This window comes from Sceloporus occidentalis, unplaced genomic scaffold (genome assembly GCF_023333645.1).
Source record: "Sceloporus occidentalis isolate IW3139 unplaced genomic scaffold, rSceOcc1.0.p SCAF_20, whole genome shotgun sequence".
NCBI classification, from domain to species: domain Eukaryota; kingdom Metazoa; phylum Chordata; class Lepidosauria; order Squamata; family Phrynosomatidae; genus Sceloporus; species Sceloporus occidentalis.
Genome location: NW_028317000.1, coordinates 7987340 through 8003900, shown reverse-complemented (window position 1 = coordinate 8003900; position 16561 = coordinate 7987340). Strand labels below are relative to the sequence as shown.

The 16561-nt window shown below is 42.5% G+C and overlaps 1 protein-coding gene across 1 annotated transcript in view; it reads right to left on the bottom strand.

Annotated features, from left to right (window-relative positions):
• The window catches only part of NUP210L (nucleoporin 210 like), a 53869-nt gene that overhangs the window by 31844 nt on the left and 5464 nt on the right, over positions 1–16561 (bottom strand). The window contains exons 3-19 of the mRNA XM_089483288.1: positions 15313–15444; positions 13995–14088; positions 13555–13705; positions 12561–12693; positions 11810–11968; positions 11544–11612; positions 10684–10790; positions 9414–9554; positions 8018–8155; positions 7613–7768; positions 7155–7353; positions 5979–6124; positions 5168–5389; positions 3909–4082; positions 2053–2245; positions 1548–1636; positions 886–990 (exon numbers count right to left, since the gene is read on the bottom strand). Of these exons, the coding sequence (XP_089339414.1) occupies positions 886–990; positions 1548–1636; positions 2053–2245; positions 3909–4082; positions 5168–5389; positions 5979–6124; positions 7155–7353; positions 7613–7768; positions 8018–8155; positions 9414–9554; positions 10684–10790; positions 11544–11612; positions 11810–11968; positions 12561–12693; positions 13555–13705; positions 13995–14088; positions 15313–15444 (2408 nt within the window). The remainder of the gene's footprint in view (positions 1–885; positions 991–1547; positions 1637–2052; positions 2246–3908; positions 4083–5167; positions 5390–5978; positions 6125–7154; positions 7354–7612; positions 7769–8017; positions 8156–9413; positions 9555–10683; positions 10791–11543; positions 11613–11809; positions 11969–12560; positions 12694–13554; positions 13706–13994; positions 14089–15312; positions 15445–16561) is intronic.

Sequence of the window (16561 nt, the reverse complement as noted above, 5' to 3'; positions counted from 1 at the left end):
TGGGATGAAAGTGTATGCCTCGCTAAAGTAAAGCCCCTCCAGTCTCAGTTTATCAGAGGACCAAACAAGTTGGCTGTTTCCTCTGATCTTAATTTGGACTGAATCCACTGGACTTGTAATCTGTACTGGAAGAAAATTCAGATGGTGGGAAGGCCACCTGAAACGGAGCCTATACTTAAAGCGAATGAATGAATTTATTACGGCATGCAGCCAGCATAAAATAATAAAATGGTTACAAAAATTACCTGACATCCAGTTAGAAACATTTATATTCCAGCATATCATATAAGCATTATATTCAAGCATGACATATAAATACATGGGAACATACAAATGTTAAGGATAAAACTTTGAGCCGTGTGCCTGGAAGGATTTAGGAATACACTAAATATACGGCTTTAACAAAAATAATTGATTATCTACCATCAAAATAACTGCGAGGAGGTTATAGGATAGTTGCCCTTCTAACTAGTTGGCAAATAATTTATTCGTATGGATCTACACGGTCAATCGATTTCTATAGACAAAATCATTTTAAATAAAAATTTTATGGCTGTATACTTAAAGCACCTAACAATGAAAACAAAATCTCAGCTAAAAGAAATTCCTACAAGTGTTGGAGATTTCAGGCGGGACTTGAACCCACAAGGCTCTCTCTAAAGAGTTAATTCCACCTGTAAGCAAAAAGGCTTGACTGGAATAAATGCTTCGTGAACGTCCTGACAGAATTTCTGGCTTGCCCATAGCCACTGGCTGGGGATTGTGGGAATTGGAGTCTAAGCACTCACTTTCCCAAGCTTTATCCAGGACCAGCCCTTCTGTAACTTCAAACGCCAGATCATTCTATGCATCAGCATTAGATTTAACAGGATCTTCAGGTCCTACCGTGACATCTGGATGGTTGTAAATGGTGACATTATCCGGAACCACGGTTACATCTTCAACCAGCATCAGTTCCACAGCTGCGGAGATGGGAGACTTAGAGACATCCTAAGTGAACAGATGGAGAACCATGGAGAAAAGTGCCTCAGGGACTGTTAACACCAGGGGTACCTCTCATCCCACCGTCTGCCAAATTCTTTATCTTACTAAGAACCTGCTTTCTGTGCCTTTGATTCACATCTGCAAGGGCAACTTGATCCTACAGATGACTGCTTTTTAAAGGACCACAGAACTCAGTGTAATGGTGTAAGTAAAGTGGATCCTTGTTATCCGCTGGGGTTTGGTTCCAAGATCCCCCGCGGATAACAAAATCCGTGGATGCTCAAGTCCCATTAAATATAATGACATAGCAAAATGGTGTCCCTTATAAATAATGGAAAATCAAGCTTTGATATTTGAAATTTATATTTTTTTTGGAAAATTTTCAAACTGTGGATGCTTGAATCCGTGTATTAAAAAATCCATGTACAAGAAGGGCCGACTGTCGTTGCTCCCTCCCCTCTAGAACCCTTGGCCAGTTGGAGGGCTGCAGTTTTGCTTGGAAGACCAGCCTCTAAGAAATCCTGGGTGCATCTTCCCTTTGAGAAAGCTTTCCCTACACTCACTTTTGGGCTGCCTCTCTCAGAGTATCTCACAAAGTTGACTGTAACCAAAACTGTCCCTTTGATCTGACGGACTTCTAGGAGCTGGTGCCCTGGGAACAATCAATACAGACACGACGTTGGAAAGAAATGAAGGAAAACGAAGAAAAAGGCAGAAACTGAAACAATACCAGGCAATGCCCTTGTAACGCAGAGGTGGAAAACTATCCTGAAACTTTGAGGGCTGTGGTCAATGTCTGACAGACAATGACCATAGAACTGCGCTGGAGGAGCTACAAAGGCCTAGTAGAGTATTCTCTCTAGGAATCTCTAGGTCTTTCAGTGCGGTTTTCAGTTAAAGTTGACCATAGAGTTGCATTGAAGGACCTAGATATTCCTAGAAAGAACATATTAATCAAATCCGTGAATAATCAAAGCTGCAAATATCAAAGCCACCAATATGGAGGGATGAGTGTATATTAAAAACATTGACGAGGCGCATGCCACTGTTGAGGATATAAAGCCATACCATGGAGCCTGGTCTGTCCGGTCCCGTCTTCTTTTGGTACCATCTGCATAGAACTTTTGTGACCAAAGTAAGCAAGGGTTTCATTGGCTGATATCCATTCCAGGATCAAAGAGGAGAAGTTGTCAAACTTCCGCCGGTGCTGGTCGAACAAAGCTAGTTCCAAAACAGTGTTCCTCAGACTGGACACAGGGACCTGAAAGCATTCCCAAAGTCCCCCAACCCGCCCCACAAGCCTAAGTTTAACAATGTCTAGTGAAATGCCAATGGAAATGTGTCACACCTTTTGGAGCAAAGGCTCCAAGATAGAAACTACATCTGCTCTGCGAGGCAAAGAAATTGGAAACTTGAAAAGGAGTCTCTCCAATGCAGGATTATAGATAAAGATGACATTTTTAATTCATTAATCTAATTAAGTAATCTAGATTATCTTTTATTAAGAAAAACACCCGATCAGCTAAAAATGTGTTTTGATGATCATTCAGCATATTTTTTAGACATAATGCAAGAATTAATATAAACCTTCTGCTGTCAGTTTCTGGTACTATATTTTTATCTCTTACTGCTTCTATAGAACTCCTATAGAATTTTATAGCATGCTTTACTTGCTTTTTTATTATTTTGAGATGGCCTAAGGGCTAATCAATAAACACTGATTGATTAATTGATTGATTGATTGACTGATCTGTTACTGCTTTCCTAACAGTGAAATAAATATTAATCCCTCTCTTCCCTGCCAGACTAAACAGGATGCAGCTTCATATTGATTCATTCAGTTAAGTCACTACTGCGGCCCTTGTAATCATGTGTTCTAGGCCCATCATTTCATAATCTAAAATATATATTTGAGAGATCTTGTAGTACCTTTGAGACTCACTGAAAGAAAGAAATTGGCAGCCTGAGCTTTCATAGACTTCAGTCTACTTCCTCAGATGCATTTGACTGAAGTCTATGAAAGCTCACGCTGCCAATTTCTTTCTTTCAGTGAGTCTCAAAGGTGCTACAAGATCTCTCTATGTACTGACTCTACAGACTAACACAGCTAAATCTTTGAGTTCTATATATATTTGAGTTACTGTTCCTGTAGTTTCATGAGACTCCTAAACTACTAAGCCAAATTTGTCAGCATTCATAGAATCATAGAGTTGGAAGTGACCACAAGGGCCATCCAGTCCAACCCCCTTCTGCCATGCAGGAACTCTCAATCAAAGCATCCCCATTGACAGATGGCCATCCAACCTCTTCTTAAAGACCTCAAAGGAAGGAGACTCCACCACAATCTCCAAGGGAGTGTGTTCCACTGTCGAAAAGCCCTTACTGTTGGGTAGTTTCCCCGAATGTTGAGCTGGAATCTCTTTTCCTGCAGTTTGCATCCACTGTTCTGGATCCTGTTCTCTGGAGCAGCAGAAAATAAGCTTGCTCCCTCCTCAGTATGTCATCCCTTCAAATATTTAAACAGGGCTATCATATCACCCCTTAACCTTCTCTTCTCCAGGCTAAACATCCCCAGTTCCCTAAATCGTTCCTCGTAGGGCATGGTTTCTAGACCCTTCACCATTTTAGTCACCCTCCTTTGGACACGCTCCAGTTTCTCAATGTACTTTTTGAATTGAGGTGCCCAGATCTTGATCTAGACATTATACTTCTACTGATGCAGCCTAAAATGGCATTGGCCTTTTTAGCTGCCACATTGCACTGCTGACTCATGTTTAACTTGTGGTCTACTTGGACTCCTAGATCCCTTTCACACATATAAGTCCCTCATTCAGCCAGGTGTCCCCCATCCTATATCTATGCATTTCATTTTTCCACCCTAAGTGCAGTATCTTATAATTCTGAAAGCTTTTCACAGAACTTACCAGCTGCTTGTGGTGTTGAGGCAAGGGGCAAGGCGGAGCACCAGCTGCCAGCTCATACACAGGTGTCACAGTCATGCTTGCAGGGTGGGCACAGATGAACCTCACCTGCACCATCTCCACAGCTGGACTGGGGTTCAGCACACCTGGATGATTGCCCACTTGAAATGTGAACACCTTTGGGAAAAAAGAAAGAGAATTAGCCACCGGCTTTTAGGAAACAGTTATGCCTCTGGTTAAAAAGCACCCTAAGCCTTTCCACTGGATCAATTCATTTTGTAGTGGTACACTAAAAAAGCCATCACAGTGTAAAGAGGGCCGCATTATGGAGTCTTAATGCAGTCGGAAGGGAGAATAAGTCAGTGAAAAGTGTAGCTGGCAGAGAACTGCCCTTTTCAATATTGTCCACTGATGTAGCAATAGCAGCAGCTTCATTTATATATTGCTTCATACTACTGTAAGCAGTCTCTAAGCAGTTTATAACTGTAAGGTACTTGCCCCCAATATGCTGGGTACTCATTTTAGTGACCTCAGAGGGATGCCAGGTTGAGCCGACCCTGAGCCCCTGGCTGGTATTGAACTCACAACCTTGTGGTTTGTGAGTGAGTGGCTGAAGCCCTGGCATTTAAACACTACGCCACCAGAGCTACTATGTAGAGCCTGTAAATGGAGTCTCTTCATCGTCTGGCCATTATAATTCAAGAGGGACATTGACAAGATGGAGCATGTCCAGAGGAGGATGAACAAAATGGTGAAAGGTCTGGAAACCATGCCCTATTAGGAGCAGCTTAGGAAGCTGGGTATGTTTAGCCTGGGGTAGAAAAAGTTAAGGGTGATGTGATAGCTGTGTTTAAATATTTGAAGGGATGTCATATGGAGGATGGAGCAAGCTTGTTTTCTGTGGCTCCAGGGACTAGGGCATGGAACAATGGATTCAAGCTACAGGAAAAGAGATTCCACCTCAACATTAGGAAGACCTTCCTGACAGCAAAAGCTGTTAGGCAGAGGATTATGCTGCTGCCTTAGAGTATGGTGCCATCTACTTCTTTGGAGATTGTTCAACAGAGACTGGATGGCCATCTGTTGGGAGTGTTTGGATTGTATCGTCCTGCATGGCAGGGGTTGGATTGGGTGGCTCTTAAGCTCTCTTCTGACTCTATGATTCAATCTTCTTTCAAACTTTCCCTTTCCCATTTGTTAACCACTTTGATTCTTAGGTGAGATTTCTTGTGATGAGGAGTACTGACACACCTTCCTCCTACCTGTTCCCCCAGCTCCAGACATTTGACCCGGTAAATGTACTGGTGTTGATTCCTCTTGGTGGGTAACCGGACCTCCACCACATGGACTTTGTTCTTATGCTCTACTTGAAGTCCCAAGAAGAAGCGAGACGGCTCCAAAACCCATGGACCAGGTCCTCCTTCGAACAACATCTCCTTCATGGAATGCCAGGTCACCAAAGCCACCTCCACGGGATTCACGGCCTGGCAGTTACATAAAGGAATGTTCATTGCAAATAACGAATACAAAAAGATCCTAATGTCTATCTCTGACTAGCAAGCTAGTACAATGATATAATAATAATAATAATAATAATAATAATAATAATAATAGGATTATGGTTGTGAGCAAGGAACTGAAGAGAAACAGGTGGTAGAATTATACCGGGGTAAGGGAAACTTCAGCCCATGGGCTGTATGTGGTCCCCAGGCCCCACTTCTTTGGCCCCGAAAGCCTCCCACCACTCTGCTAAAACCCCTCATTTTTAAAATGAGAATATTGGCATGATGTTTGGACAACAAATGCAGGAAATCTGACTCAAAACCTTTCCAAATGCATGCAAGCATTCAAAGCTTCCTTCCCCAACCCCTTCTGAAATACCTTCTTTTCCCTCTGTTTCCCCTTCAAAATAGAAATTGATGTGATTTCTAGTTGTCATTGTGCACAGGGAAACAACAGAAAAAGAATACAGTTTGTCACTGAAGGGAGTGCAGCGCATGGAGATATAGGGGGTTAGAAAATTGGCTCCTGAATGCTGTATATTTGCCCATCGCTGGATTAGATCCTCTTTACCTTGAGAGGCTCATAAGCGGCAAAGGTGGCACTGGTTTCAAAATATATCTCGAAGATGGTGGCACTGGCTGTCACCAAGGTATGTCCCAGAGACTTTGCTGCCAGATAAATGCTGGAGCAGAAGGCTGGGCCAGCTTTCTGCTTACCTAAAAAAGGAGACTATAATTGTGAAGTCGAAGGCTTTCATGGCCGCCATCCATATTTTGTTGTAGGTTTTTCGGGCTATGTGGTCATGTTCTAGAAGTGTTCATTCCTGATGTTTCAGAGAGATGCCAGCCACAGATGCTGGTGAAACATCAGGAATGCACTCTTCTAGAACATGGCCACAGAACCCGAAAAACCACAAAAAACTAAAGACTATAATTGCTCTATCTTAACATGGATGCATGATGGAAGAAGTCTGGGGAGGCCAAAATGGAAAGCTTTCGGTTCTCAGCACTGAGATCATTTTAATGGGAAGTGGCAGGGAGGCTAGGACCTTCTGTATGCAAAGTGTACAATGCCTTTTGCACAATCTGAATGCCTGTATCTCCCTATATGAGTCTGCTGTTATCCAAAACAAACTGGGACACTGTCTGAATCTTAAGATCTGGCCGTGTTCCAGAGGAGTTTATTCCTGACGTTTCACCAGAGAAGATGCCAGCCACAGATGCGGGCGAAACATCAGGAATAAACTCTTCTAGAACAAAGCCTTCAACTTCACAATCACACACACACACACACAAATAATTACATTGTGCTGTACTCCCTACACTTTTCTATGGCCTCTGCACTGCTCCTCTGACACTTGCTGGCCCTACTAAGCAAGTCTCTTTCAGAGTAGAAACACACAGGTAGGTAACAAATACATTTTGCTTTATTTCAGAAAGTACTGGGTTAATTTCATTAATTTAGACCAATTTGAGAAGGAAAAATAAGTTTCTGGTAATTCCAGGAGCTCCCTAAAAATATTTCAAGATGAAGAAAATGTCGTACGGATCTCCAAAATAAAACCGGTTTTGCACAGAGGTAAAACCTGGCATTTCCTGAGGCATCTTCTGAAGACCTACACTCTCCATTGTGGCTTTGCATTAGACTCTACTAAATGTTGTAATAAATCAGGTAGACAGATGGACTGATGAAATGGAGTCAATATACGGTTTTTTTTGGGGGGGGGGGAGATAGATGTCCTCTCACCCTCTTCATCCAAAGTGAATACTCCTTGTTTGTCCATATTGACATCCAAGGGTAAGAGGGAGCAGTCAGTAAAACCAATCGTCTCTCCTGTATTCTTTTCAATGTGATACATCATGAGAGGAACTTCCAAGATCTGTCCAATCTCAGCATCTGCATGGAATGGTAGGAACTCCATCTTGGAGAGCTTTAGCACATATACCTAAGTGGAAGGAAGCACAAAGTTGAAAGGGATCTTAGGAAACCATCTAATTCAAGCACGCTGAGAAATGGCCATCCAGCCTCTGCTTTAAATAACTCAAGCAAAGGAAATTCCCTGACCTATCCAAGACACTGCCAAATGGTTCTTACCTTTTAGAAGTTTCTCCTAAATTATAGCTAAAATCTGCCTCCCCGGACAGTGGTTTTGCCCCTGGAAACAATGGAGTTTACACCATCTAGAAGCCTGACAGTCAACCTGCCTGTATTTCTCCAAAATGGAAGGGATTCTGTACATCTCTGGCTTGGATGGCACTTTGCCCCTCAATCTGTCCAGCTGTGACCATTCCTTTCACAGTGATGGTGGCCACGGTCTGGTTGGAAGAGGTCCAGGTGAAATTGCCACTGCCGCCTTCCACCTGAGAAAAGTCAGGAGGAGAGAACTGAAGGGGAGAACACACTGCACAAAATAAACTTACAAATCAAAAACAGAGCGAGGTTTTTTTTAATTCTAAGTCTTGAAAGCGAAGGAAGGTAGGTAGGCAAAGCGTTGCTATTTTTAAATGGAAGACAACAACATTAAAAAGCTTAGTGCACACAGAACAAGCATAACACACAAAACAAAGTGTGATTCTGGATTTGACTTTCCAGGCCGTGGTCAACTTCACCTGAACCCTATAGCGGTACAAGACATCCAGAGGATGGTGTGGGAAGGCCAAGAAGGAAGGCGTCAATATGATGGGAAGGAAGATCTTCACATCTTGTTCATGGCTGATGGGAGAAACTAAGAAATCTTCTGAGCCACTCTGCAGGAAACAGAAAGAAAGAAAAAACAGCCTGAATTTTCAGCCTTAAACACTCCATTTACATCACAGACTGAGCCAACCCTATTATTAAGAGGCAACATGATAGTCCTGTTTAAATACTTGAAGGGATGTCATATTGAGGACTGAGCAAGCTTGTCTTCTGCTGCTCCAAAGAAAAGGACACGGATACATGGATTCAAACTACAGAAAAAGAGATTCCTCCTAAATGTTAGGAAGAACTTCCTAACAGTAAGAGTTGTTCAGCAGTGGAAGATAGTCCCTTGGAGAGTGGTAGTCTGCTTCTTTGGAGGTTTGTAAACAGAGGATGGAAGGCCATCTGTCAGGAGTGCTTTGACTGTGTCTTCCTGAATGGTAGGGGGTTGGACTGGATAGTCCTTGTGGTCCCTTCAAACTCTATAGTTCTATTAAGCAAAGTGAAATAACTGGCACCGGTGACAGATACAGGGGAACTCCATCAAGGCTAGCCTTAATAAGAAGAAGAGACATTTGTTTTGCTTTGCTTCATCCTTTAGATCCTTTGCTATGTGCCCCTAAATTTTACCTTTCACTTATCCACGGGTCATAGCAAAATCCATCATTTTGGCCTCAAAACCTGCCCTCGACTGATACATGAGGTCAACATATAGTCGAGTATATACGGTAATTAAAATACATAGTACATACGTAACTAAAAACTACATAACCCCCTTAACCCCCTACCTTAAAACTAAATAACAATACTATAAAACAGAAGTTAAAATTAATTAAAATAGACATAATTGAGGCGGGACATCTTGAGGTCATCAAAGGGCAATCCGTACCAGTGTAGCGGGGAGGTCAGTCAGGGAAGGCTTGCCGGAAGAGATCCGTTTTGACAGCCGTTTTAAAGGCGTCAAGAGTGGTGATATGTCAGATCTCTTCTGGCAGGTCATTCCATAATTTAGGAGTGGCAGGTGAGAAGGTCCTCTGGGTAACTGCAGCCAACCTGGTCTTCCTTGGCGGCAGTAAATTCTTCCCAGAGGACCAGTGTATGGGGTGAATTGTATGGAGGAAAGAGCTCCCCCCATGTAAGCTGGAATATCATCACCTGTGTACAATATTTCAAATTCCTAGCTTCCTATATTCCTACTTTTAGGCCTCACCATTTGTATGTCATTTATTTCTACTTTTATTTATTATTTCCAAACCAAATGCTCAGGCAATTGAAAAATTTTGTAGTTACTCTAGTGAAGATTATTTCTCCTTCGTCTTTTTTTACCTGGAGGAGTATAGATATCAGGGTGGCTTTAATTACAGTGACGCCATCCTTCAGGACCTGGACGACATGATAGGATCCATTTGCTGAAGATGCCAACTCCGCAAAATACGTCTTGGAAAATTGGTGAGTTATTCGGAGATTCTGGAAATCAAGAGTTGAGAGGAAGATGTCAGAAGAAGGAGAAAAGCTCGGCAGAGTTACTCGGTCAGTTTGTTGGAGGCACAGCAAAATGCCACCAATGAATTGAATCATTGTGTCCCTGGAGTCAAACAAGTGAATTCTAAGCTGGAAAGATTGGGGAGGAAATATTTCAAATTCTTCGGTGCCTGCATCCAATTTTAGGACCCATAAAGTTTTGCAAATACAAAAACCTGGATAGGGACTCCTTAATTCAGCCCACCTCAAGTCAAGTCAAGTTCATTGCTTATGGCCAATGGCCTTTGCATAAAACAACAATACATGCAAAATGCATACAAAGTTCAAACATATCATATTTATATCAAAAATACAAGACTTTATAGATTTAAAATTTAAAATAATTGTTATACCCAGCATAAGTTTCTCAAATTTCACCATCACCTTTACAAGTTATGGCAAACTCTGTTATGTATTTCTTCCTAATTTTGGGGGGCTGCTAGGGCATACAAGGCTACTCTCCAAGTCACATATTTGCCAGAATCCACAAGGAGGTGGAAGACTACATCTTGTGGGCTTTGACCATAGCTAGATTCAATTAAGGGTGTTACAAAAGGTTTTCTCGGTTCTCTATATAGTGGGTAAAACAATATGTTGTGGACAAGGTCCTCTATTTCCAGGCATCCATATATACATAAACGATCCTTTATTGGGATGCAGCCCACCTCACCGTCCACAGATAGTGTGCTAGTCAGGTATGATTCTAGTTGTCAGCATCAATCACTATTGGAGAGTGCTGGCATTGAGTTTGTTCTGTGATGGTTCACTAACAGCTTAGAGCCTAAAATCTTATCCAGGGACAGGCAGCCTAGTACCCTCCAGAAGTTTTGGATTACAATTCCAACAGGTCCTTGAAGTATAGTTGGGTGTCAGTCAGGGAAGATGGGCATTGTAGTCCAAAATATCAAGAGAGTACATACAGTACGACTTGCCCTTATCTTGTAGACATTTCTGGGGCGGCAATGGGGAGTCTAACGGAATTCACTGAGACTTGCTTCTGAACCAACACACAATCATGCTGAAAGTTGATGTTGGGAGCCCCCCTTGGCTGCTTTCTCAACTAACACCTACTCACATCGGACGGGTATACTTTAGTGCTCGATTTATCATATATTTCGACCGTGATGGTGTAGATTCGCTTCACTTCTAGCATCCACCTATTTCCAGGCTGCACAGTGAAACCTGCAATCAGTTGCGCAAAGAAAGCCAAAGGATAAACATTTATGTGAAACGATAAGAAAAAAAATAATGATTTTGAAGCACTTCCATCACCTCAGGAGCTAGAAACTGCCAGATGTTCTAGAATATAACTCCTATGAGCCTCAACCAGTTTGTTTGGTTAGCATCACAGATTGTAGGATAAGAAGAGAGAGAATGAGGGAAAGAGGGAAAGTTTAAGATAGAGACTGAATGTATTTATACTACAAAAAGAGTCCTGGTGGCACAATGGTTAAACGCTGATACTGCAGCCATTCACAACCACAAGGTTGTGAGTTCGATCCCAAGATCCACTCAACTTTGCATCCTTCTGAGGTTGCTAAAATGAGTACCCAGCATGTTGGGGGAAACTGGCTTACATATTGTAATCTGCTTAGGGTTTAAGCGCACTGATAAGCAGTATAGAAATGTACTTGCTATTGCTATTGCTATTATGCCCCGTATCACTTTAACATGGCTCCACTTGCCCATGGCATCCTAGAAGTACCTGGATTTCTTTGCTAGAAAGCTCTAGTCCACTTGCCTAAATAAGAAGAGGAATGGGCAGCCCCACCAACTACTGGCTCTGGCCCCATCCGCCAGGAGTTTCAACCTCACCCACTGAAGGATGCCACCTTTTAAAAATTACAGCCAAAGCCCCATAAAAATCTGTCCACTTTAAATAAAGAAACCATTCTGTAAAAACAAGCTGGGGGATAGAGACAGGGGAAGGTGTACCTAAATATCCAGGTTCTACCACATAGATGCTGCAGTTGGGAAGTCCAGATGAAGCTCGCATATGGATATCTTATTTCTGCCATAAGGAATTAAGCCTCACTATAAAGTGAAAAGGAGAGGATGAAGGGGCTGGGATGCAGGGGTGTTCCTGAATATAGTAGATGTCTCTGAGCCCCTTAAAAGGTACCGAAGCATGCCATCCTTCGGGGACAGGGTCAGTGTGGCATGGATGGCTGGCACAGACTGACCTGAGCGCCAAAGGATACTTTTGTGGATGAAGACAAGAGTCACCTGTCCCAGTTGCACAGCGGTGACAGTTGCGGTATTTGCATCCAGTTTGGCCACTGGGAGGTCATAAGAGTCATCGAGTGCCTTCACTTCATCCCGCAGTTCAAGTGTATAATGTTCCAGAGGCAGGTCCACTTCTGCAGGAATAACAGGTGGTTGGCAACTTTTAGAATCATAGAGCTGGAAGAGACCGCAAGTGCCATCCAGTCCAACCCCTCTGACATGCAGGAAATCTAAATCAAAGCATCCCTGACAGATGGCCATCCAGCCTCTGCTTAAAGAAGGAGACTCCACCACAATCCAAGGGAATATGTTCCACTGTCAAACAGCCCTTACTGTCAGAAAGTTCCTCCTAATGTTAAGGTGGAATCTCCTTTCCTGGAGCTTGCATCCATTGCTCCAGGTCCTAGTTTCTGGAGCTTCAGAAAACAAGCTTGCTCCCTCCTCAATATGACATCCCTTCAAGTATTTAAACAGGGTTATCATATCACCTCTTAACCTTCTCTTCTCCAGGCTAAACATCCCCAGCTCCCTAAGTCGTTGCTCGTTTAAACAACTGGCTATAGTCCGAAACACAGACAGTAGTGTATAACTACCACTAAACACAATAGGACGCATTTCTGAACAGACTTGCATAGGCTGCACTGCTAAGTGGTTAGTAAAGTCTCCTTAAATTAGGCAAACTTTCCCAGGGCATTTAGGAAACAAGGAGGTGAGTGAAGAAAATACCTGTGATCTTTCCCTGAATTATTTTGCCAACTTTGTACTTGATGTAGGCTCCAACCAGCAGATAGACATCGTAAGAAGGTATTAAGAAGATGTTCTCCAAAACCAACAGGCGCACCAAGGCAGCAGCTACTTTCTGATGTATTAAAAACAAGAGCGAGGGATGTATGCAGAGAAAAGAGCAGAAATGCATTTCTGATTCTTTTCCTGGTCAGACAAATTATTCAGTTTTCTTCTCTTGAAATGAAAAACAAATTAAGTGATATCCTTGTACAGTTCTCTCCTTGTTACTACTCTGCTTCTGAGTGAACTTGTGGTCCTCTACAGATGCTGCTGTAGTACAACAAGTAATATGGCTAAACTTAACAAAAAGATATATCATTTACCTACTAGACTGATAGTAAAAATATATCAAATCGGTAATATAAATATGGAGTGAAAAGAAAATAGATAGACATCTTTTAAGATGCACAGATTGTGACCATATATGATATTAATATGATAAAACAGGGGGGAAACCCAATATTGAGTATATGATAGAAAGAAAAATGACTGATGTGAACTCCAACAAAAACCAAACAAAGAGAATAGTATATGAAACAGGGAGTTTGGGAGAAGGGTTTAACGCAATGGAAAATACAACATGACTAAAAATGTAAAGATGGATTATATTTGAAAACATAACACTTGAAGTAAGAGAAAATTTCTGTAATATAATGTACAAAATACTAATGTTGAATAAAGAAATAAATACCATACAGATGTTGCTGTAGTACATAACTTGATCAATGGCCAGTGACTGGGGCTGATGGACACTGGAGACATATCACCCTTGCTCTAGGTCAGAGGTAGGTAAGTGGTCCTCCAAATGTTGCATCTCCCATTAGATGTCACCCTATATGGCTAACTGATTACAAATCTTGAACAACACTGAGCCCATCTAGTGTCCCATTGGCAAAAACACCTCCTGGCCTGAAGGCCCAGTGAAAAGGCCTACCTTGTAAATAGGTTCCAGTATTCGGACCTTGATGACTGCGGCACCTGTTCTGATTCCTGACACCAGAATCCGGTCTCCTTGTTTCTCCTCTCTTTCCATCTCTACAATATAATCTGGCGGGGAATATTCTGCTTCAGAGTATTTCAAGATCCTAAAGAGAACAAATGTGCTTTTTACAGAACTCACCACAAAAGCTCTGCAATTGTTCCACGGGATGCTTCTTTTACTGCAAAGGTGGGCAACTGTGAGAGGCTAGAGGACTCCCAGGAGACCTTGGAGGGCCACAACTGCCCCACCACACGCCAACCACAAAACCCAAAAATAAAGCTAGGTTGGGATGAATGAATCCAGGGTCCCTCACGGTCAGCTCTTCAACCAGTGGAGACATACCCACCTTGCTGCATTTCTAGCCAGACTTGCCACTCAGGTTTTCATCTCACCTAATTTTGCTGGACAGCTCCAAGTTTTCCATTTCATCGTCCTTGGCGATGCTCCATTCAAATTCCATCCCTTCCAAGCTACTGAATGTGTTCCCTGCAGGGGGAATCCAAAAGGGGCAGAAGCTTAAACCCAAATTAAAAGAGAAGTATTTGCCTCCTGTTTTTCTGATTTTATTTTAAAACAATGTGATTCTCTTTGAAAACAAATACCCAGCACTGGGTGGAATGCAGTGAATAAGACTGGAAGTGGTGGGCTTTATCCTTTTGCCTCCAATGCGGTCCTGATATGTACAGGCTTTGCTTGGTTGCATTTAATACTATAATCAAGGGAAGCTGACCCAAACATATTATCTTACTTGTGTTCTAAACGCAGAACTTTTTGCTCAAAAAAGCTAGTTGACATCCCCCCCAATGTGCCTTTGCAGAGAACAGCCCATGCAAAATCACAAAACGAAAAGAAATAAAGTAGTGCCACTCTATTCTGCTTTGGTCAGACCTCACCTGGAATACTGTGTCCAGTTCTAGGCACCATAATTTAAAAAGGATGTTTACAAGATGAAGGATATCCAAAGGAGGGCAATTAAAATGGTGAAAAGTCTGGAAACCATGATGAGGCACACCTTAGGGAGCTGGGTACGTTTACCCTGGAGAAGAGAAGGTTAAGAGGTAATATGATAGCCTTGTTTAAATATTTGAAGGGATGTCATATGGAGGAAGCAAGCTTGTTTTTTGCTGCTCCAGAGACTAGAATGTGGAACAATGGATGCCAACTGCAGGAAAAGAGATTCCAGCTCAACATTAGGAAGAACTTCCTGACAGTAAGGGTTGTACAACAGTGGAACACACTCCCTCAGAGTGTCGTGGAGTCTCCTTCCTTAGAGGTCTTCAAACAGAGGCTGGATGGCCATCTCTCAAGGATGCTTTGATTTAGATTTCCTGCATGGCAGAATGGGGTTGGACTGGATGGCCCTTGTGGTCTCTTCCAATTCTATGATTCTTCTGGAATGTGGCCACATAGAACCCACAAAAAAATATGGATGCCGGCCACGAAAGCCTTCGACTTCACATAAGCCCCCGTTTATTTTAATAACAGTTTCCAAGATTTTTTGCAGACTTTGCTGTCACTTCTAGCTAGTCACCATGTTCTCCCATTCATATCTTTTTTATTATTATTATCTAGTCTGATGATGAACTCTGAGGAACTCAAAAGCTTGCACAATGTCATGGAGCTGTAGTCAGTGCTATGTAATATATTGCCACCTTGTGAATAAAAATCTGGTGAATTTTTCTATATTGAAGCTTGCCCTGGATATGGTACCTTCAACGTCCAGAGCTCTTACGCTCAGCTCGAGTGGGGAGTCTGAGACATAAATCTCACGGGTTCGGGAGATGATTTCAACACGGTTGATGAGATCCACAATGATGTCACAGCGGAGCAAATGGCCTGTCACTGAAAAGGAAGAACAAAATTGTTATCTCCCATTTAGCTACTTTTATGCTGCGATTCATACGCTCATAAAAAATGCTGAGCATGAAAACAACCATGCCCACTGAGGAGAGATGTAAGGAGCTGGGGATGTTTAGCCTGGAGAAAAGAAGGTTAAGAGGTGATATGCTAGCCCTGTTTAAGTATTTGAAAGGATGTAACATTGAGGAGGGAGCAAGCTTGTCTTCTGCTGCTCCAGAGACTAGGACCCAGAGCAATGGATGCAAGCTACAGGAAAAGAGATTCCACCTCAACATTAGGAGGAACTTCCTGACAGTGAGGGCTGTTCGACAGTGGAACAAACTCCCTCGGAGTGTAGTGGAGTCTCCTTCCTTAGAGGTCTTCAAACAGAGGCTGGATGGCCATCTGTTGGGGATGCTTTAACTGAGAGTTCCTGCATGGCAGCGGGTTGGACTGGATGGCCCTTGGGGTCTCTTCCAACTCTAGGATTCTATTATTCTATGACCCTTTCTGAAAGCAAGCAAAAAACACTACAACTCACAAATCTGTCAAGCAAATTATGGCAGGATTTGCATATGTGGTGTTGTGAGAGCTTGGACAAGTTACTTTGGCAGACTAAAAGTTTCAGAATCCCCCAGCCAGCATTGGCCACTGGGATTGTGGGAAATGCAGTTTCCAAAAAAGTAAGATTTCTAAGTTCTGCTTTGTGGCCGCTGTCTTTTTTATTAAGGATAAGTAAAGCATAGGTAATGTTTATGCATGCAGACAAGTGCAGTGGCAGCTACTGGTTCCCATGTCAATGGGACACAGAGGTCCAAAATACACTACAGAAATAATCCAGTTTGAGACCGCTTTAACTGCCCTGGCTCAATGCTAGGGAATTGTGGGAACTGTAGTCTTGTGAGACATTTTGCCTTCTCTATCAGAGAGCTCTGGTGCCACAACAAACTACACATTCTAGCGTTCTTAGCATTGAGCCAGGGCAGCTAAAGCAGTCTCAAACTGGGTTATTTCTGCAGGGTGTTTTGGATATAAGTTCTGGGGTATTTCTGCGTCGGAAACACTAACACCAAAGGTTAAAAAAAATGAAATGGAGATACGGACACAGACCATTTTACAG